General features: G+C 41.9%; 3 protein-coding genes and 1 long non-coding RNA gene across 6 annotated transcripts; all 4 read right to left on the bottom strand.

Annotated features, from left to right (window-relative positions):
• Nucleotides 1-1,501: 1,501 nt before the first annotated feature.
• LOC111236705 (OX-2 membrane glycoprotein-like) lies at nt 1,502-13,223 on the bottom strand. 2 transcript variants are annotated; one of them, XM_022765543.1, is made up of 8 exons: nt 13,095-13,223; nt 11,442-11,522; nt 11,146-11,342; nt 10,664-10,990; nt 9,973-10,302; nt 7,764-8,048; nt 6,857-6,958; nt 1,502-2,630 (listed from the first exon to the last, which is right to left on the bottom strand). In XM_022765543.1, the coding sequence occupies exons 3-8, from the start codon at nt 11,213-11,215 to the stop codon at nt 2,626-2,628; spliced, it is 1,119 nt and encodes a 372-aa protein (XP_022621264.1). In that variant the 5' UTR covers nt 11,216-11,342; nt 11,442-11,522; nt 13,095-13,223; the 3' UTR covers nt 1,502-2,625. The 2 variants fall into 2 exon arrangements, with proteins under 2 accessions (XP_022621264.1, XP_022621263.1); XM_022765542.1 differs by having other exon boundaries at nt 11,146-11,275.
• A 2,404-nt stretch (nt 13,224-15,627) lies between these two features.
• On the bottom strand, nt 15,628-18,482 carry LOC111236714 (OX-2 membrane glycoprotein-like). Of its 2 annotated transcripts, none has more exons than XM_022765559.1 (7): nt 18,369-18,482; nt 18,177-18,266; nt 17,251-17,589; nt 16,833-17,138; nt 16,543-16,693; nt 16,359-16,421; nt 15,628-16,120 (listed from the first exon to the last, which is right to left on the bottom strand). In XM_022765559.1, exons 2-7 carry the CDS (start codon nt 18,229-18,231, stop codon nt 16,078-16,080), a joined length of 957 nt encoding a protein of 318 aa, XP_022621280.1. In that variant the 5' UTR covers nt 18,232-18,266; nt 18,369-18,482; the 3' UTR covers nt 15,628-16,077. The 2 variants fall into 2 exon arrangements, with proteins under 2 accessions (XP_022621280.1, XP_022621281.1); XM_022765560.1 differs by having other exon boundaries at nt 15,631-16,120; nt 16,585-16,693.
• Nucleotides 18,483-19,560: 1,078 nt separating this feature from the next.
• Nucleotides 19,561-20,144, bottom strand: LOC111236731. Its single transcript, XR_002665734.1, has 3 exons — nt 19,999-20,144; nt 19,846-19,908; nt 19,561-19,731 (listed from the first exon to the last, which is right to left on the bottom strand). It is a non-coding gene; the product is annotated as an uncharacterized LOC111236731 (long non-coding RNA).
• A 56-nt stretch (nt 20,145-20,200) lies between these two features.
• On the bottom strand, nt 20,201-21,771 carry LOC111236742 (OX-2 membrane glycoprotein-like). The gene is made up of 4 exons (XM_022765592.1): nt 21,681-21,771; nt 20,617-20,991; nt 20,340-20,504; nt 20,201-20,211 (listed from the first exon to the last, which is right to left on the bottom strand). Exons 1-4 carry the CDS (start codon nt 21,769-21,771, stop codon nt 20,201-20,203), a joined length of 642 nt encoding a protein of 213 aa, XP_022621313.1.
• Nucleotides 21,772-22,078: the final 307 nt, after the last annotated feature.

The following is a 22,078-nucleotide window of genomic DNA, read 5'->3' as shown; positions in this document are numbered from 1 at the left end:
TTAAAAACAGTTACATCCTGTTGTCTTCAGGTTTCACTTTGTGCATAGATTTCCAGACTTTCTAAATGTCCAAAATGACAATTTACTGTCTAAAAGCTGAAATGACATTTGTGAAACTGGGTCTAAGTACATTTGAGACTATTTTAAGCTTTAAATATTTGCATTAGTTAGTCATGGATCAGTAAAAATAAAAAGCCATTGTGTATTCACAGTGTCTGCAATTGAAAAAGTAAAGTCACTGGAGTGGGCTGCAGAGGAAGTGCGTTTCCTATTGTGTAACTGTATCACCCACAGTCTCAACACATCATAACCCAGAGTTCAGATACAAATTTAAGGTTTATTTTTGAGAAAACACCTACAGCTGATAAAAATAATCAGTGAGACAAAAGTAGATAAATGTTTTATTTGTTCCAGCTGGTGCCGAGGGGGATCAGCACCAGTACAGGAAACCATTAATCAACTCTTACACATACTACAAAGTGAATACTGTTCAAAAACAAAACACCCTTGACACCGAGGACAGAAATATTAAAACGGAAAGGGAAGGGGGAATGTGGAAAAATTGAATGTTTTACAGCAGCTTTAGTATTTTCGCTAAGTTTTCTAACATCACTGTAGGTACGTATCAAGATTTAAACCTTATAATCATCTTAATATACAGACTTCAATGTGAAAGTAGATGTTAAGTATAAATGTAAGCATCCAACAGCTATGTTAGAATACATGATCTTTTTTTTTCTTTTTGAGAAATGAGATTTTCTACAAAATTAACATCACTGTACACAGCCCATGAAGGCCTATATTAATATTTTATGCAAATAAAAGACTAAACTCTAACACTGGTGCTCTCCATGGTTTGACTCTGAAAGTCAGGAAATACTGTACATCAATGCAAACAAAAGCTTGCACGCACGCACACACACACACACTCCAGATTTTTTTTTCACTTTCAGATCATACACACACACACACAAAAAAAAAAAAAAAAACGAGACACAAACACCTCCTGTTACTGTCTCACATACATCAGATCAGTGATTTACAACTGCGGTTTGATCCACACAGGAATCGTTTGGGCGGTGTGAACCACAGAGCGCACGTCGACCACCCTTCTGTCCCGCACAGCAGTGCAGCTATTAATACTGTAACAAACTTGTCATTCTTTCCCACTCAAACCATCCTCGCAGTGAGTCATACAGAGCGGGGTCAGACTTTAGCCTCAGTTCCACCGCTTCCTTTTGATTTCCTGTAACTCGCAGGTCTAAATCACAAGAGGCACCCTCTTAATCATCCTTCATCTCTATTTGACAACCACAAACTGGGGGCGGGGGGCGTGGGGGGCTTTCAGGTGATGTAACACTCCGTGGTGGCCATTAGGAAGGTATCTCTATACATTTTCAAGCACAGTAAAGGCCCTGAAAGACTATTTTCTCAGTCAGCTGTGAGTGATGTGGGTCCTACATGATTTGAGTGCTATTTGTGTTTTTGTCTGTGTTTGAACTTTTTTTTTTTTTTTTTTATGATTTATTGATTTTTTTTTAAACTTACAATCACTGTTCATAACTTTTGGGACATCACTGTGGCACACATATTTAAAGGTCCCATATTTTACAAGTGTTGATTCATAAGAAGATATAGTTTTACATCTCCTCTCTCAGACTTCTCTCTGGAGCTCGAGTAACAACAGGTCGGTGAGCCAATCAGAAGAGTGATTGAATAAACGAACTAATAAACCAAAAAACCAAATCCCGTAAGATTGGATGGTGGGTCCGGAGGGGGGGCTTTGGGTGTGGCTGAAAGCTGTGATTGTTTTGTTGTGACATCACAAAGTTCAGGAAGTCCTCACAGCTCGTTTTAGGGCTCAGTTTCTAAATACAGGCTGTGTGCATTTCTCTGTGGACTGAGCGCTTTGATACTTTTACAGTAGACCTGCTTCATAATTAAAAAAAGACCTTTAAATAGCCCAAGGTGTTCTGAAAAAATATATGAATTACTTGCTTTTAACTGACAGTGCTGAGTTTTTCCAAACCTCTATAAAGTAAAAGATCTGCAGCAGCAGAAATAGGGAAAAACAAGGCAAAGACCCAACAGTTAATTTAGTTCCATCTACAAGATATTAGTTGATTTTTTAAAATGAAGCAGATTTTCTTTATAATGATAATAAAATAGTGATGATAATTATAATAATCTCCCCAACGAAGTCAAAACACTTCAATCTAAGTGAGCAAACTCATGCTACAACCTAAATTAAAAAAAATATAGAACTTATCATACACCCACTGCAATAATCTTCTAAAGTTTGGAGTGTATTGACCCCAACCACTGCACCTCCATGATGGCACAAGGTATACTGATAAAACCCTCTATTCTCATCATAAGGATTTCCTCAATCATCAAAGCAACCTTTCAACTGTGAGTGTAAAATCTAGCATTAAATAAAGTGGTTTTTAGTTCTTCTTACTAGCAGTATCTTCTCAGCTCATGGAAGCAGAACCAGCAGTGTTGCTGGCTGCGCTCTGTGAAAGCTCTGTTCCCTTCCATCGAGGGCACGGTGCTGAGCAGCTAGGTCAGGCCCGGAGCTCTGCTGGACCTTCATCAAAGCAGTGGTGACGCATGGGCTCCAAATCAATCTGGACAGGAGGGGAGAGACACACAGTTAGCTGGTCAGGCCGGCAGGAGCTTTTCACAAATCTTTCATTTCCCTATTTGAATTTGATCACACCGGTTAAATCCTTCCTCTGCAGGCTGCACGTCCCGTCAGGCTGCAACATCCCTTTGCTGACATGGTGTCCCTGAGATTTCATCAGTAAAAGGTCAAGCTGGATGACATCAGGTTTTTGGCCAGTCGTCATTATTTACCCATTAGGTGATAGATTCTACTGTTGATCCATGCAAACACTTTAACAATTAAATGTGCTTGTTTATTAAATTTATGAAAATGTTCTGGTTGATTTTTAGATATTTTAGATAACCTTACATCATGAAACTCATGTTTACTCATCATATTTTATGGCAGCGGATGACAACAACAAAAAAAATTATAAAATAAATAGAAACTTTGTTTTTACAAGAAAGTCTAGTGAAGATTGAGACTTTCTCAAGGCAAGAAAACATCATGAGCAGAAGTTGTATTGATGTAAATCCCATAAAGGAATGCAAAAATAAACACAGCCAGCACATACATGTCTGGGCGCGCGGGCGCGCACACACACACACACACACACACACACACACACACACACACACACACACACACACACACAGAGTCCCCAGAACGCCCACTCGGATCCAAAAAGACCACATGCACACAATAATGAAACACTGCAGGAATTCCACAGCCATAATTAAATGCCTGCCACACCTAAATGTACATGTGGCAGCAATGTGTGTTATTTTAGAGGTGGCTCATTCAGAAAAAGTCTATAGTGTTGATGATGAATCGACACATGCAGCCTGAGAGCTCACTAGAGTTAAGTCAGCTGTGAGTGACAGCGAATCAATACTGCAGAAAAAGAAATAAGCCCCATTATTAAAGCAATTTTAATGTTTAAGTAGTTTTTTTTATTTTGCAGTGTCGTGACCAGCAGGTGTCACCTTCATCACGTGAAAAAGCTGCTGCTTTTTCTTTTTTTTTTTTTTAAGAGAACTTAAATTGGTGTTCTGTTTTTCTACCTCTTATCTCTAAGGAACAATCGGTGTTACCCTCAGTCCTGCCCTTATGATTCAAAGGGGGGCCATGTTTGTGTGCCGACCCAGGGGTGATTCCTCCCCCGTACTTCCTGCGGTGTTGCAGATTGAAAGGTGCCTCTGAGAACATGTGCTTTCATGAAGAAATGGTTCTTATCTGTGGTCAGCTTCCTGCCCTTGTAGCTGTGCCCACCGCCGTACCTTATGGCCTGTACATCTCCGCCCGGAAAACACAGACACAAATAGCCGAGCGGCGTTTTACTGGAAGAACCTCAGACCTTGACCCCATTTTCCAACCATGGCTGAAGCAAGCAGAAGCTGAATTACACCCACTGATGCAGAGGGAACCACAGAAGTCATTTTGTGGCTCGCAGTTCGACCTCAGCCGCAGACATCACAACTTTTCAGGCCATTCACGGTGGGTTTCCCTGCAACTGAACAGCTCTTACTTTCACACGGCTGACGGCTTTGCCTCTCATTTAGACAGGAAGTGCCCCCACTTACATTAAAGGCCCTAAAAGGTAATTCCTCAATCAGTTTCTTACTCTGAGCAACTGAGTCGTACAAGAGGACAAAATTATATTTCATAGGTTGGGCAGTTTTTTTGTCATTCTGATCATCACTGCCAATTGTTGTAATGTTGATCCATATTAATGCACGTTGAATCATACATGTCTGTAGTGTGAGAAACCCATTGTTGCCCAGTCATCAAGTGTCATATTATTCACTGTGTAGTCCCTACAAGCTGTTGTCAAGGGCGATGACTTAAAGGAAATGACAGAATTAGCTCTGAATAAGGACGGAGGCCTTGATGCACTTTGCATCAAGGCCTCCGTCTTTTCCCCTGAACTACAATCTGAATCCCGTCACAGTAAAAGCCTGTGTTCCTGCCACATCTCATCCAAGCCAAGACTGGGAAGTACAGTATGTGTGTGTCTGTACAGTCAAGTGTGAGAGGGCGCGTTGTTATCAACTGGGCAGGCTGTCAACTATGGGCTCTGGTTCCTCCTTGTCGCTGCCCCCCCCCCCTCCTCCAGGCCCCTAATGCCCCCCTCACACCCACCCCACCCCACACCCCACACCCCACACCCCTCAGTGCAAGGGATTAGACAGAGAAAGAGGGTCTTTTCTTCTGGCTGCTAACTCAAGACAATCAGCGCAACCACTTGTTATTCTGCTCAGGATCCAAAGAGTTGGAAAACGTGGGCCGAGACTTTCAAGCAACGTGGAAATTCTCAAGTTAACGGAAGCTTTATATCCTGAGAAAAAAACTATTTTCATAGCTGCAATCTCAGCCCACAGATACATGAGCAAGTTCTGGTCCAACACAACACTATCAATCACATGCAAACACAGTAACTGAGATTGTCAAGAGTGTCCCTGAGTGTCTCACGACTCAGGGATGTGGTGAAAACACAAACACTCTTAAATCAACAGTGTGATTGAGGCCTTTGTTGCGTGCTACCCATGCGGGCGCCTGGTTTTTTGGAACTGTTTTTGGAACTTGGCATGACGAGGTGACGAAGAACGTAGGAATGAAGGAGATGTGGCAGCAGCTTTCCGCCCTCGGCGTTCTTATCACGCAAGAAAACAAGGATGAGGAGGAGCTGGAGGAAAAACTCATTAAGCACTTTGAGCTTCTGATTAAAGAGAGGTCTATTTAGGAAATGCATTGCTTTAAAAGAACTTTTGGGCTGTTGAGAAAACCTTTTATGGGTATTTGTTGGGATTTCTATTTGTGACACAAAACCCAATATTCAAGCTAAATTCCATGTTGCTAAATTGAGAATAGCTGTGGGACCGTCCTAACCTTGATTACTTTTCTTCCTCAACTCTTGTTTGGCCAGCAACAACGTCAGCCGAAGCCTCTGTCATTGCTCGGCTAAGTTCGGTTGTCCCTTTCTCTCCCCGGTGGGCAGAGAATTTATGATAAAGGGGAATCGGGCAGCGCCACACGCCACATTACGCAGCTGGCAACCGCACTGTTTCCACGACACCCGGAAAAGATAGCGGGGAAAGGTGCTGACAGGAGTCAAAGGAGCGTTGATGACACATGACCAAGCGTCCACCCTGGCACCTCTGTGTGGAAAGTAACTGACGGTTGACATTTGCAGTGTGTTTTCGGATGAATGTGAGGCATTTCATGCTTTCTTCTTATGGTTTCTTTAAACCTTCATTAAAGGCACAGTTGTAGTCTTGTGTCAAAAGCAACTTTAAAGCTCCCTTCTAAAGTGTCTGAGGGAGACTCACCCTCCTAACCAATCAGAGAAGCCCAAAGACATGGGGTGGGAGCTGAAGTCTGTCAATCAATACTGCTCAGGCTTCAAGCTCGTATCAGCTGCTGGAAGACATGGTGGTGGCTGATGGTCTCCACTAACTCCTGAGGGAAACATCAGGCTCTTTAGCTGCTAAACGCTCCACTTTGTTCACCAGATAGTTGTTCGCTTTGTCCGTCTGCTGGTTGGTGCTGGGCAGGTCGGCGCACAGTGGATTTTTTTTTTTTTTTTTTAGAGCTTTGTCACTGAAAACAGTTGCAGGGCGTAAAACCATAACAGTGAGCTGAAAGACCATGTAGTCATGTGAACCATTGTTAAATTAAAAATATTGATGTGAGCAGGTTTACGTGGATCTTTGAAAAGGAAACATGTTTAATCAGTCAGACTTTGGCTGTGGCACTGTAGTTCGTGGAGGCTGCGCTCGGTGTGTCAAGGGCTCATAAAATCTCAGGATTTTTTCTGTTTATGGAACCAGAAAAAATGTGAACACTTCATCATAATCACTACAATGACAAGAGGCACTCAGAACTTGGCCGGCGCAACAGGCCACAAGAAAAACAATGAGCTGGACATCAGCTGAGTGTTTTTTTTCTCCCATGTAGTAAAGAAATGCCCATAAAGAAGACTATAATCTTAAAATACTCAGTATTTTTTTGTTAATTTCTATAGCCCATGAAACTCCCAACCTATAGATACACTCACAACAGGAGTTACAGTCATGTTTCTCTTTTGCAACCACCCCCTCCACTTCCTAAAATGCCTCTGGAAAACCACTAGAGAACAGGCATGACCCTGTTGTTTTTTGAGCTATTTTAGAGCAGAGTAAATCAAAGTGTAATAAGTAACGACTTGACAAATGTGGACAGAGAGTAAACGTTCAGTTCACAACTCACCTTCAGTGCAGATGAAGCACTTGCAGAGACACACACACAGACAGAGGAGGAGAACTGCTGCCACACCGCACACAGAGAGGAGGATAACCGTGGCTGGACCCACTGCAGCACACACACACACACACACACACACACAAACACACGCTTACATTTACTCCACAGAGCTGTTTATGTTTTAAAGTACAGCACGTGAAATGTACAACATCTGGACTAAAACATGCAGGAGAATAACACTTCTTTTACGTGGGAAAAAAAAAAAAATTCTTCCCGTATGCTGTGGCATTACAGGATTCAGGATGGTATCAAAGCAGCCATAATTACCTGTGACTAAAATAGCTGAGAATACACACATGGACAAAACAAACCTTGTTTCCACCACACCTCAGCATGAAAAGATGGGGAGCATGACTGGTCCACAGTTTGCAACATTCTGAGACAATACAACTGTGGTCTGCTTCTTGTGCTGCTTTAACACCTAAAGTTTCCTTCCCTTTAAAGTAAACATGTCGTGCTTTTATTCTCCTGTGTTGATTGCACACGATTTTGGTTTTATGACCAAAAGTGTTTCCCTGTTTCCTGAGCGCCTTTAGTTTAGTGGTTCTCAAACTTTTTCACATCAAGGACCCCTAAACTGACAAAAATTAGACGGATGGACCCCCATTTGATAAGATTTTGCCCCAGGGTCACCCATCTCATAAGATTTTTGCTTTTAGATTATTTATTACAGAAAGTGTTTATAACCCATGATCTGTCATTGTGTTACATCCATTTATATATTGTGAATTTATATTGTGTTTTCATTACTTTCTCACTTCCTGGCCGCTTCTTTGATACTGACATATAATTATTAGATTACTCAGCGGGGTACTTCCAGTGGTAGGACAACACTATATTGATTATTCCTCACCATGTTTGTTGAGGGACACCGTCATGGGTTTCTCCAAACCCTGGTGGTGCACGATGCACTTGACGGACAGGTCGCTGAGCAGCCCTGATTGGAAGAGAAGCGTGCTTGTCACTATGGTGGTGCCGTCGCCCTGATCGTAGGCGGAGGAAATGGGTGGTCCGAGTGTTCGGTTGTCCCCGCCGATGTTCCACATGATTTCGGCCGCAGGGCGGGACTGGGCGGTGCAGTTGGCCTCGGTGATCCCTGAAGATGTGGTCACGTGGCTCACCTCTGGTTTGGGTAAAACTGGAGAGAGAAGGGTTATGTTTAATAGATTATTCTGATATTTTCTTTTATTAACTGCTGAGCTGAAAAAGTTGATTTCACTTTCAGTCCAAGTGCAATTGGCCACAAATTTAATGTCTGAGCTCGTCAATCACAGACAACAGAAAAATGTTTGTTCCTGTGCCTTCGTAATGGAGATGGAGAGACAGAGCACATCGCCTGTCAATCTCTGCCCCAAGGACACAATGACACAAGTCGTCCTGGAAACAAAACCCAGACAGAGAACAGAGGCTGAGCAGCTTTTACTGACTCTGTGTTTGTGTGTCTGGATCTTTGGTTCCATCAGTTTAGACAGAAGCAAAGCTTGTTTAGCAGAGCAAGGAGGACATACACACACCTACCTACACACACACACACACACACACACACACAACAACACCACACACACACACACACACACACACACTGAGGCCTTGTGTCTGGGGAAACAGTGAGCCACTCATCCCCTGGGCTTTCACCCAAATTAATCACCCCATTCCTCTCGGTGAAACCCTTCCTTCTGTCAACACTATCACTCCAAAAACACACGGAGGAGGATCAACAACCACTCACGCTCCTGGAACGTTTGCTTACCACTTCTGAAGTTACACTCTTGTCTGACTTTGTGCTTTACACCTCTCTGGTGCTGTAACAGGGTTGGGGGGGGGGGGGTTTGGGGGGGGGGGGGGAGGCGGGGTTAAGTGTTGGCGATGGGACAAGAAGTGCTGTCACCAAAGCAGGTCAGAACAGTAGTTTAATGACCCACTACAGCAGCTCTGGTTTGTTTATACACAGTGCTTCCCTTTCCTGTGCTGTATTTGGAATGCACACACACACACGCACACACACACACACACACGTTTCCTCTCAGCCTACAGTATACTGAAGTACAGTGAACATAACTGGGGCTCAGACATTGTTTCATATCATTTAAATTCCTGGCTGCATCATTTTTTCCTCCTTGCAAATGAAAAGTAACAAAACACGGAGCAGTGGGACGGACGGAAACATCAACTCCACATTGCTCAAACCCCGTAATTATCTGACTTGTTTTGAACAATGTCTGGAAACAGCTAAACAGCTAGGTATTTCCAGAAATAGCACACATCGTTTGACAGCATCACCTGAGTGAGTCATTTACCAAAAGATTAAAGGAGCCACAACAGTGTTTGTCATTGCTGTTAGACTGCGGTCACATTGTTTGTGTTTTGCTGTACATATTTTTTCTCTGAGAATTGGGATGAGTGAGCGCATATGTAAATAGGTGTGTGCCAGGACGAGCCGGTGATTGGTGGGCAGCATTGACACCTGCAGCTGATTGGCTCCTGTCAGATGTCCTCCAAATATGAGGAACTAAGACGTTCGCGGCCGAGCTGCAAGGGAAGAGAACTGCATCTACCTCCGGTTCCAACCGGCCACACCACTGTTCGCCTCCATTCAACTTTTGCCATAGGTTTTTCGTTGCATTTTGAGAATTCGTACGGGTGGACTGTCATTTTCTTTTAACTGCCCTTTCTCCTGTTTTTGTAGTCAGGACGGTTAGTTGATGTACGTTTGAAACCAGTTAACACCCACTAGTACTAATATGTTCCCGTGGCTACCTGGGACTTGGGGAAGATGGGGTATTCATGTGGTGTCTTGGCCTTGTATCTTGTTTTCTTGAGCTATTGTTTGTGGTTAATGGGTTTAAGAAGATATGTAAAGATATTCTTTACATATTATAGCACCATATATAACGCCACAGCAGAACGTTAATTTTGTGCCCAATTACACATTTTATATGAAAGCTCTCTATGTTTACCCTATGACTTCTTTCTTGTTCTACTCTTCTTGGGGTAAACATGCTAAAAAAGTACAAAAAGTTTTGTTTTCTTTGGTTTATTACAAATGACATCACCAGACTCACCATAGACCGACAGGCAGGAGGTGGCACTTCTGCTGCCGTCTGGGTATGTGTGGAACTCGCAGGTGTAGCAGGCCTCGTCCTCCGTCGCGACAGACTGGATGGTCATCTGGGTCTCACCCAGAGTCCGGCTCAGGCTAACTCGTTCCCTGAAGGGCTCCTCTATGTTGTGGTGGCCTTTCTTGCTGTAGGAAGCCACGGTGGTGGTGTCGCCCTGCTCAGCCGTCTTCCTCCACAGCACCTGCTGCACCCTCTCAGGGAGGCTGTACCAGCAGGAGAGGGTGGCCGGCTGTCCGCTTATGGCTGTCTTGTTGCCCACTTGCCGCACCTTACCTGGGGTTAAAGAAAGAACTCCTGGCATCAGCTGTGCTATGAAAGTTTTATAGCACTGGCTTGTGTGCAGGTTCAGGGGAAACAAGAAGGAGTCAGGCAATAATAAAGATTTAATAGTAACAACAGGAAGTGCCAAGGGGAGCTTTCTCTCCTGCTGATCTGGGCCCTCAGACATTAGTATAGTACTTCCTGTCTCAAGGCATTCTGGGACTCTCTGAACCTCAGTGAGCTGCACACAGGCAATGTGACCAGACTTCTCCAAATAAACACCCTTGCAAAAGGTTGTGTCGTTATGGAAACAAGAACAAAAGTTCAAGTGTCATGTGAGGTTTAGTTGCAATATGAAGCTTCTCAGACTCACCAGTGACTCTGATGCATGTCCTGCCTTCTTGTGAGCCCGTGGGGTAAACGTCAAAGATGCAGCGGTAGCAGCCCTCGTCATCAGGCTGCACCCTCGTGATGGTGATGTAGCTGGCATCGTTGCTGGAGGCAGTGAGCTGCACACTCGGGTGTTGATTGCTGATGAGGACTTGCACGTTTTGTTCGTAGGCCAGGAGGGTCTTGTCGTGCCTGTTGAGCCAGCGGACTTGCCGGACGGTGTCTCCTGTTGCCACGGTGATGTTGCAGCCAAGCATGAGGGGGCGACCGGCCTCTGCGGTCAGGCTGGCAGACTGGGCTATAACCTCACCTGACGTAGGACGAAAACAGTAATCAAATCTACATATCAATTTTAAACATATTCACGATTAACATACCGCCTGCCTTTTGGGGCATTGTGCAACTTGCTTGAAATTTAATAAACCAAAAAAAAAAAGAAAAGCACCAATTGAATGTAGATCATACCATGAGTCCTGAATACAGCCACTCCTACTGTCCACAGCAGCAGACTCAGGGAGAGGGCAGGTCCATACATCGCTCACTGAAGCAGGGTTACCAACTCACTCGCTGAGCCAGTCTCACATCCAGGCCGCAGCTGCAAACTCAAACACCGTCAGAGAGCTCCAACAGCTTCAGCCACAACCTAAACCTCACCATGAAACCTCAACATGAAGCCACATGCTTAATGTTGTGGCCACATAGACATGTTTAAACCAGCAGAGAATCAAGTGTGAATCAGTGTGAGGCTGATGCAGATATACCTCTGTCGGCTGTCCAGTGTTCTGACTTGCTGAGCTGCTGCTGGTCAGCACAGTTGTAGCTGCATCTTAGTGGCGCACTGTCTGTTGTAATGGGCAACATGAAGCCAGAGGATTACACTAGCAATGACAGCATCGCCTGAGCATCACAATATTACACTCTTTGATTAATAATGAATCGAAAATACAAAAAATATGCACAACTAAAACTTTTTTTGGGAGGACATATGTGCATCTGATACTGTGGTAGATTCACTTTAATGGTTGTTGCCATGGTGATGCAATGTGTAAGCATCAACAACAACAGCTGCTGATTCAAGAAACATCACCTAGGGTCTAATGGGAGTTTTTACATGTGAATCCACAGCATGCGCCCTGCCCCGGTAAACCCCGTAATCATCTGGCAGCAAAACAAGCTGCCACTTGATGTGTAGACAGAACCAAACCCATAGATTTCAAAATCAATACTGGAAAGCCAACCTCAAATAAATTACAGTGGCCAGAGGGTGATGCAAGACCAGATGATAAGATATTAGTCATCCAGGTGATCATAACATATGTGAGTTTGTAGTAAAGCAAACGGTGTGCCAGTGGTTGGTTGGTTGGCCATAAACATCTCCCCACTCATAGAAAGATGCTGCTGCAAATTGACTCCAGAACTGACTCCGTATCCTGACCAAAAAGGTGGAAACAGCAGGGATCAAGCATGAACTGGCCTTTGATCAGACTCTACAAGTGGACTTGCTGGGAAAAGAAAAACCCAACCTAAACCACAAGACAGACCAGGTCCAGACCTTGGAGCTTTGTGGGTGTTATTTTGCTCTTTCATGGTGCCAACCATCTGGTTTCAAACACGCAGCTTGCTCCTGTTGGGCAACACTTTCATCACTTTTCCACCGCTAAAACGCTACAGATGTCTGGCTGTTACAAGATATCTGATTCATCAATCAACTGGCAACTTCAATCCTTAAACAATCTGCTCTACATCCAGATGTGCATACTGAGCATTTTCACCACAGCTGGTCCAGCCCCAGATGACAAATTTTATTTGAGATTTCTTGGGCAAATTGCTGAAAAAAAAACACATAAATCTGATCATCTTTCCCACATTTGACAGGAGGAAAAGGCTTTTTCACATAAGCCAATTTTGCCATTGTACATGACAATAATTATATGCATAAAATAGCATGCTGATGCCACAATGTGACATATGAAAAAACACTATAAACACTCCTCTCTTTCTTCATAAAGTTTTATCCAACAGGTGCAACAAGGACAACATTTTGTGAAAAGTTACACTTTCACTACATTAAAATTAATCCTTAAGCTTAATTTTGAGTTTAAGTCAATGAAACATATTTAAATATATAGGTAGATAAATTCATTAGAAGGAAGAAAATAACTACAATGAATAAAAGTTGTATGTTTTTTTCAGTAAAACATGCATAGCCTTAAAACTACCACCTACATCACATCTTTATGTACAATACATTGATTGATGTTTCACCCTGAAGGATTGTCATCACAAAAACTGACTGTAGGAGGGTTGACTGAAAAACTCAAAACTACTAAATTTGCAAGTTATTTCAAACAAGCTTTGCTTGGAACTGAGGTTGTGGAAAATTGTCCATGATAAAAAAAAGACATGAGACTTACCTGCTGACAGTCCACAAACAGTCCACAAAAAGACACAAACACAAAGTTGGCTCAAAGGATTAGAGCTGCTCCCTTTGCTGCAGGTAAAGTGAATCTGGAACAGAACAATCCATGGTTCATACATTCAACTACAACTTACCACTGTTGAGCTCCTGCCGTCGCATTTCAACCCCTGAACTCTCAGACTGCCTCAGTTCTTCCTCAGACATGAAACCTGGAGAAACAGAGACCTCCAGTGACCATGTTGCGCAACTGCTGATGAAAATCTGCATCTAACACCTTGAGCTACTAGGCCAGAGACAATGATATTATATTTTCAGAGTTCTCAGTCTTTCCTCTCAGTGTCCGCCCTCAAAGTTCATATTATTGGCTGACATTTCAACAGATAACTTGTACAACTGCTGTTTTTTGGGCAGCAGCCAAACACCCTTCTGTTCTCTACCCCACTTAGTTCAATCCGGGTTCCCCCTTGTATAAATCCATTTGGATTCACCCACCTCCTGTTTGACAGTCTCACCTTTCACCTTGGCTTGGAGGGAGCATGGGATTAAGGGTACTTGAATCTGTAAAATATCTTGAATACGTTGTTTCACTTCTTGCCAGAATGTCTGTATTTCCGTACTTTGCCAAATACAATGGAAAAATGTACCCAAGTGAATATCTGTAATGTTATAAATGTGAATAAAAGATGAAAGTAATGGATACCATGGTGTGGGACCTGTGGTCACCTCCGGAGCGGGCGACACACTGTCCAGAGACAGTTGAGAAAGATATGTGCGTATTTAACAGAGCGTGTTTGTTTTGTGATGGTGATATAATGAGAGTGTTTTAAATGAGAAGACACTTAAGGAAGGGATGCGAGTATTGTAAATAATGTGGAGTGGTGACTACACAGCTACAGTACATGATGAGCAGTTAATTCCCAAATGAGCTGGCCAGGGCCATTACCTTTTGTCACGGGTGGGCTCCACCTTCCGGTCTTATGGACAGCCGCTGGTCTTTATTAGAAGATTGGTGAATGTGGCACATGGGAGTGTAAAGAGTGAAGAGCTGGAGTTGGAGTGGTCTGCTGGACTGCGCTGGTCCTGGTCTCCTAAAGCGGGACATCTGCATTAAAAGAAGACACAAGCACATGTAGTGACAGACAGACTCTGTAGGCTGAGATGAGGGAGGGTAGGTACTCTGCCTGACATTTGAGCTGTTTCCCATGCGAGTACATATGCAATGGATTGTGAAAGTGTTAGAGTGTGTCTTTGGGGAAGATGTTCCATAGTGCAGTGGTGTAAGGTAGAAACCCTGCAAGCATAATGTCCCTGGTTTGATCGGCACAAGTTGTTTTTGTTGTATATGTTGCTCCATGAGCTGTTAAGAGTGAGAAAGACTGAAGAGCTGACAGAGGAAATAAGAGGCGTTAACAAGCTGTTCCCACACATGTAAAGTGGACTGATGCACAAGCAAAAATACAGTGTTTTCTGCAAAGCCTTATCTCTCAAGTGTGAGAAAATATAATGTGTTTATTTATAAATCTGTTTTGTGTCCAGGCTGCTGAATGAAGAGAGAAAAGGGGCCAGAGAAGACCTGAAGTGCACACAAACACAAATGTGGTGTAAAATTCCTCACCAAAGCACTGTAGACCGTCTTCCCCTCTGGACCTTTGTTTTGAGTTTTCTTTGCCTTTTCCTACATTTCCTATGAAGGATATCATGAGTTAAGATGTTTGAAAGTCAACAGAGAAGCTTGAGCATGTGGGGTGAACTGGGCTTGCTAAATGATATAAGTGTGAATAATTTGGTTATTTTGAATTTGAGAGTACTAAGTTGTGATTTCCTTTGACATGACTTGGAAGTTAATGGAAGAGCTACACAAAGACATTAAATGTTACTTATTTTGATAGTTGTTTAGTGATATTTCATTGAATTGAAGTTACCCAAATGTTTGTACCATGTGCTCCCATCAGTGCTCCCTCCAAGCCAAGGTGAAAGGTCCGACTGTCAAACAGGAGGTGGGAGAATCCAAATGGATTTATATAAGGGGGAACCCGGATTGTACTAAGCGGGGTAGAGAACAGAGGGGTGTTTGGCTGCTGCCTGAAACAGCAGTTGTACAACCTGTACAGTCCAAGCCAAGGTGAAGGGTCAGACTGTCACACAGGAGATGGGTGAATCCAATTTAATTCATAGAAGGGGGGAACCTGGACTCTACTCCATCATGAAAGAAAATGTAATTTGTGCTATTCAATGTTATTTTATTTTATCCTCAATTGCTCATTTTAGTTTTAACACTTACCTTCATCTTGTAGTAAATTTCATGGCAATCTCTGTGCTCATATTAGTGTTCAATAAATACATTCATGAATTAAACAACATAAAACATACATTTATAAAATAGATAAACAACTACCTACAGAGTTCTGGAGGAAAATTCACTTGTCTTTCAGGGCTTTTGTATTATTCCCATTACATATGTGGTAAAATGTTTAAATATGACTACTGATAAAAAGTGTAAATCTAATCATCTTTATGCTATTTTATTTTCAACAAAGTAATGACATGTTTTCACATTAACAACATAATTTGTGGATGTAAATCACACTGACATGATTTAGATCAGATGAGTCCATGAAAAAACAAAAACAGTTAAATACAGGTACTGTAAAAATGGAAAGGTTTGATTTCAGATGAAACTACTGAACTGATTAAACTGCGACCTCCAGTGGTGCAATTTCAGCAGCTGGTATTGAGTCACATTTGGGAATAAATGACATCTGAATACTCACAATAATGGACCTGTCAATGTTTGACAGGTCCATTATTGTTGTGGTTATTATTAATATTATCTGAGCTAATCCCAGCTGACATTGCATGAGGGTGGGTGCACCCTGGACAGGTTGCCAGTTTATCTAGATAACATTAGTCAAAAACAAGTCTTCTTGCTGTTGAAGATGACGGCATATATTTGTTGGTTTCTTGATTGGTGTCCATTGTCAGATCTGATTGTTCTTCTGTGTGACTAATGGTGTTTGGGACCTTAGAATAAAAACAAAATATTTCATTTTCACTCACAGTTTCATTACTCAGTCAATATTACATAAACTAATTGTTATGAACAGATTAGGCGAGTTGGAAGTTATAAAATCTGATAACAGAGAAAGTTGTGACTATGGAAAAAAATTATTTTGCGAGTGCACAAGTGAAGAACGACAATGACATAAGAGTGTTTCATGTATGAATGTTAAAGAATACTGGCAGTATGAAAGTGTCTTACTCAGGAGCGTCTTTGATTGTTCTTTGTGGCGTCTTGTTCCTCTCAGAGTCGCCTTGAGACAGACTGAAGGATTTAAGAAAAGTCAGAGCTGAACAAACAGACATCAGTGATTCATTTCTGGATTTTGTCAGAGGATATGGTTTTAGATGCTCTTTGTAGCTTCTCAGTGTCAATAAATCATCACCTTAGTAAAAAGACAGATACTGAGTCTAAAGCTGAAAATGACCTGTTTCTACATTTGTGTTTGAGCAGGATGTTGATGATGATGATGAAGAAGATGATGATGATGACTGCAGCGACACCAACACAGGCCAACACAACGCTCAAAGTGAAATCTGTGAGAAAATGATAAAATGTGATATGGAACCCTGAACATTCATAAAACAACAACATATTAAATGGGAATCATCAATCAATAAGGATCATCATTTGATTAACAGTGTGTGAGTCTGTAGCTGTGGAAGTGTTTCTCACCATCAGCAGACGTCTGTTTGACCTCAGGAATCATCATAAACACCTCTTTGTGACCAGAGAGCACTCGCACCGCACATCCAACCTGTGCGCTGTTGTCACGGAAACCTGACAGCACAGCTGTAGTGGTGACAGTGACTGTACCATTGCTGTTGTGGACACTGACAGTGTTGTAGCGTGAGAAGTGGAGGTGTGGCTGCGTGACGTTGAGTGTCAGTGTTGGAGCAGGTCGTCCTGTGGCCGAGCAGGACACAAGTGACTCCTGAGTAGAGTTTGATTCTCTAACATGTAGAATGGGTTCATGCAGCTCTGCAGAGGAAAGACATTTAACAAACATGACATGAGTTGAGTTGTTCCAGACATGAGCTTCTGATATGATCCTGTTTGTCAGGTTCCAACTGTAATGCAGTCAGGTTCTTACCATAGAGTTGGAGGCAGGTTGTAGCAGTGACAGCACCGTCAGGGAAGGTGTTAAACAAACAGAGATAGCAGCCTTCATCCTGCTCCATCACCTCTCTGATAACTATGGAGCAGTTCTTCAGTCCAGCATCTTTTATCTCCACTTTCTCTCTAAAATTAAGGGTCACTCTGGAACCAAATCGTTTGCTGTAGGTGGCGACATTCTTCTCCCCCTCAGGTAAAACTTTCTGCCATGTGACCTGAAGAACTTCTTTATGTTGCATGAGCTGACAGCTGAGACGAGCATCTTCTCCCACTGCTGCCACCACAGTCTGCTGTGTCTGTATCACAGCTGTTAGACCTGCATGGAGGAAATGAAATGACATCAGAGTGAGGCATAAACTGTATGTGTGTATCTCTAACAGATTGCTACAGATTGACAGTGTGATTCAAAGAAATGTAATATATGACATATATGGCCCTATATCAAGAGCGATGATGCCATGAATGTCACCTAAGGGGATATATTATAATCCCATACAGTATATACATCCTCTAGATATATGAAGATGTACGTTCATAACCTATAAATACCCATAATTAAAATTGTATGTGTACAAAGGCCAACATTAAAAATATATGATTAATTCTTATATTTGCATAACATGTTGCAAGTGTATTCGTTAAGAATATAGTTAACTTATATCTGCAAGTTTATCAAAACAACATGCATATAAAACTTCTTTATACTTCTATGTTTTTCATATTCATTTTAATGTCTTTGGAATGGATATATATTTACATAACATGTCATACATACATAAACAGATATTTGTATGGGCTAGACATATATGTCAACATATGAAATTGTTCCACTTTACATCTACATATATGTCAACTCAATATATGTACATATATTACAAACAGAATGGAGCTCATCTATCTTACCTTCTGAAAGAAGAGTCAACATAAAACACCCCTGTAGAAATGCACCGTTCGACATGTTGCTGAATAAAACCGCCAATATTCATACCTGTCCTGGACCAACAAAGGCGCGCACAGACAGCTCCATTATTTCCGCAGGTGGGTCTCAGTATCAACACAACAATGTAAAAAGGTGTCTCTAGAACAAATACACACCTGTATAAGTGACACAAAGCATCCAATCAATGTGATGTCGAATAAACAGCTGATTTGATTCAATATTACTTTTCAAAATGTTCTATTAACAGCACATGACGCCTAAATGTCCCCTGATCCACCGCGCGCATTGGAGCGATCCGTTCCCACAATTCATTGGGACAATATTTGGATTTCAGGAATAACTTTCACTTTAGATTGTGTAACGTTGGACCAATACATTCATGAATGAAAAAACATAACATAAATATATGAAATAAATAAACAGCTGAGTTCTGTATTTAAACTAAATCATGCGCAGTCTCAGTGATGGACTTCTAATCTGCCCTGAATGTAAAAACAAATGCCTCAGTTTGACTAAAACCTTCTACCTGACAGGTGACATGATTTAATGTTATTAGGGAGATATTCCTGCATTTATTCAATGAAAACTCTACAATTAATATTATTTATCTAATATATACAGTATCAGATGATAATCCATAAAAAACAGTTAAAAACAGGCACTGTGGAAGTGGACAAGATGGATTTTCCATGAAACTACATCCAGCCTGTGCTGAAGTGAATAAACATTTACCTCCAGTGGCCATGTTGAGCAACTTCAGCAGAAAATCAGCAGCTGGCACTGAGTCACATCTGGGAATAAATGACATCTGAATACTCACAATATGAAAGTTTGACAAGTCCATTATTGTTGTGGTTATTATTGATAGTATTTAACATAATGTCAGTGGCAACAGTACTAATGATTGATTACCAATGTCCAATGAAACATACACCTCTAATAAGTCAACAAAACATCACACTTTCTAGAATCACTCATCTTTATTTTGTCAGATCTTTTCCAGGTTGAAAAATACAGTTTATAAATACATGTAAAAACTGATCAAATGTTATAAAAATAGTAAAAAAGAAAAAAGATCCTCACCATCAGAACTACCTTGGACATTATTCTTCATGAAATGCTGGAATCATTATCCATGAACCAGGACAGACTTGTTGTCACAGTGTAACATTGGGAGCTGAATGTTGTAAAGGGATTTTAATGTAAACTTACAAGGTTTTGTCACAGCACTGAGATATGTTGTCTCTCAAGCTTTGATGCAGTTTTGTTGAGGTTTCAGTATTGCAGCATTGGTACGACCCAGAGGTGAAGTGGGAATAAAAATGGCCCCAAACTCAGATCCTCAGTGGTTCAACATTGGTGTCAGTCCTTGCTTTTTAGTAAACAGTTGACATCAGTCAAGATGAGGTCTTCTCTCTATTCAAGATGACGACCATGGATTTTCACTCTTGATTATTCCCAGTAGGTGTCCGTCTTCTGACTTGATTGTTCTCCTGTATGACGAGAGGTGTTTGGGTCCTTAGAACAAAAATAAAAAATATTTAATTTTCACTCACAATGCTTCATTATTCAGTCAATACTTAATTAACAAATAGGTCTAAACAGGTTATGAACAGAGACGGCCAGTCTCACATATCAGTGTCTCTGTCTGTAGTTTGAGGCATCTCACTCATCTCATGGTCTCTGTGTGACAGACTGAAGGATTTAAGAACAGTTACAGCTGGACAAACATTTATTAACTGTCATAGACTCAGACACAGGAATTACACTGGTTTAAAGACGTACCTGTTGTGATGTTTTTGTTTAAGCAGGACAGTGATGAGCAAAGCAGCAGCAGCACAACCAAAGGCCACTAACACAATCCAAGTCCTGACTTTGAGAGGAAGAGGAAGAATTGATGACATCATTCATTCAACATCTATGAAGCAACAACAGATGAAATGAGAGCACTGACTTGAGAGTCTGTAGCTGTGGAAGTTTCCCACCATCAGCAGACGTCTGTTTGACCTCAGGAATCATCATAAACACCTCTTTGTGACCAGAGAGCACTCGCACCGCACATCCAACCTGTGCGCTGTTGTCACGGAAACCTGACAGCACAGCTGTAGTGGTGACAGTGACTGTACCATTGCTGTTGTGGACACTGACAGTGTTGTATTGTGAGAAGTGGAGGTGTGGCTGCGTGACGTTGAGTGTCAGTGTTGGAGCAGGTCGTCCTGTGGCTGAGCAGGACACAGGTGACTCCTGAGTAGAGTTTGATTCTCTAACATGTAGAATGGGTTCATGCAGCTCTGCAGAGGAAAGACATTTAACAAACATGACATGAGTTGAGTTGTTCCAGACATGAGCTTCTGATATGATCCTGTTTGTCAGGTTCCAACTGTAATGCAGTCAGGTTCTTACCATAGAATTGGAGGCAGGTTGTAGCAGTGACAGCACCGTCAGGGAAGGTGTTAAACAAACAGAGATAGCAGCCTTCATCCTGCTCCATCACCTCTCTGATAACTATGGAGCAGTTCTTCAGTCCAGCATCTTTTATCTCCACTTTCTCTTTAAAGTCAGGAGTCACTCTGGGACCAAAGTGTTTGCTGTAGGTGGCGACATTCTTCTCCCCCTCAGGTAAAACTTTCTGCCATGTGACCTGAAGAACTTCTTTATGTTGCATGAGCTGACAGCTGAGACGAGCATCTTCTCCCACTGCTGCCACCACAGTCTGCTGTGTCTGTATCACAGCTGTTAGACCTGCATGGAGGGAATGAAACGACCTCAGATGTGAGGCTTAAACTGTGTCTGTATCTGCAGTATCAAAAGTTTCATTTGTAATTCAATAAGAAACAAGTTGGTGATGAAATGAGAAATGTTACGAGTGACAAACCTTCAAGTCTACTGTAGTTCAATAACTATAAAACCATGTAACACACAACAGAACTCATGTTTCCTACCTTGAAAATAAAACCCCAACACATAAAGGAAGTAGAGGACTGCACTGTTTGCCATTGCTGCTTCATGTGCAACAAGCTTCAAATGAACAGGAGAGATAAGACAAGGGAAGGGTTGACCATGGTACCCAGAAGTGACAGTTTCAAAATAACGTTGAAAATAAACTGTAAGAAATAAACGGCCACATACCAGCAACAGCAAAACTGTAGCTCTGCTCTAGTTGAATGGTTTGGGAGGCTCCTCTTTTAGGACAAAGTCTTAGTAAAGCTGAAACCAAAAACTGGGTGGGATCTCAAAATGTGTCAATGGTTATTTCATGACTAGTTTCAAGAAAGCACATTTAGACTTTTCCACCATGTTCTGATCAACCTTTTTTATGTTTTTCTGATATGAAAACTATTTCAAGCTTACCAACAATATGAGGGGAAATACAAAGATAGCATGAGAACTATCAGATCTGACAGTTATTCAGTGTCTAAGTGTCGTGTTAGTTGTGAAAACGAGGCTAAAATGTAATTTCTTATCACCTCCGTCCAAATCTTTATTTCTCTTGTCTCTGGTTTGAAGCCATGAAAGAGGGTCCACTTCCTCCTTCATCATGGCCTCCGGAGGATCCATCCCACTTCTGCCTCATGTGAGTCTGTTTGTGTGAGACTCAGTGATCAGGTACAAATGGATGATGATGATGATGATCTACATGGTTCAGACTCAATAAAATTGACCACTTACATCATAAAACACCAACACAGCATATTGTGTTAACATAGTGTTACAACAGACTCAACAGCAAATGAAATAAAGAGAACTGTGAGAGAAGTGGGGTCATTAAAAGTGCTTTACAAAAGACATCAAGACAAGATGAAATCACACGACATACAAATATACAGAAGAAAGAGAAGAAAGATCTAAATTTTATGGCAAACAG

The sequence above is a fragment of the Seriola dumerili genome, unplaced genomic scaffold (assembly GCF_002260705.1).
Source record: "Seriola dumerili isolate Sdu_G_001 unplaced genomic scaffold, Sdu_1.0 BDQW01000716.1, whole genome shotgun sequence".
Classification (NCBI taxonomy): domain Eukaryota; kingdom Metazoa; phylum Chordata; class Actinopteri; order Carangiformes; family Carangidae; genus Seriola; species Seriola dumerili.
This window is presented reverse-complemented; position numbering and strand designations above follow the sequence as displayed.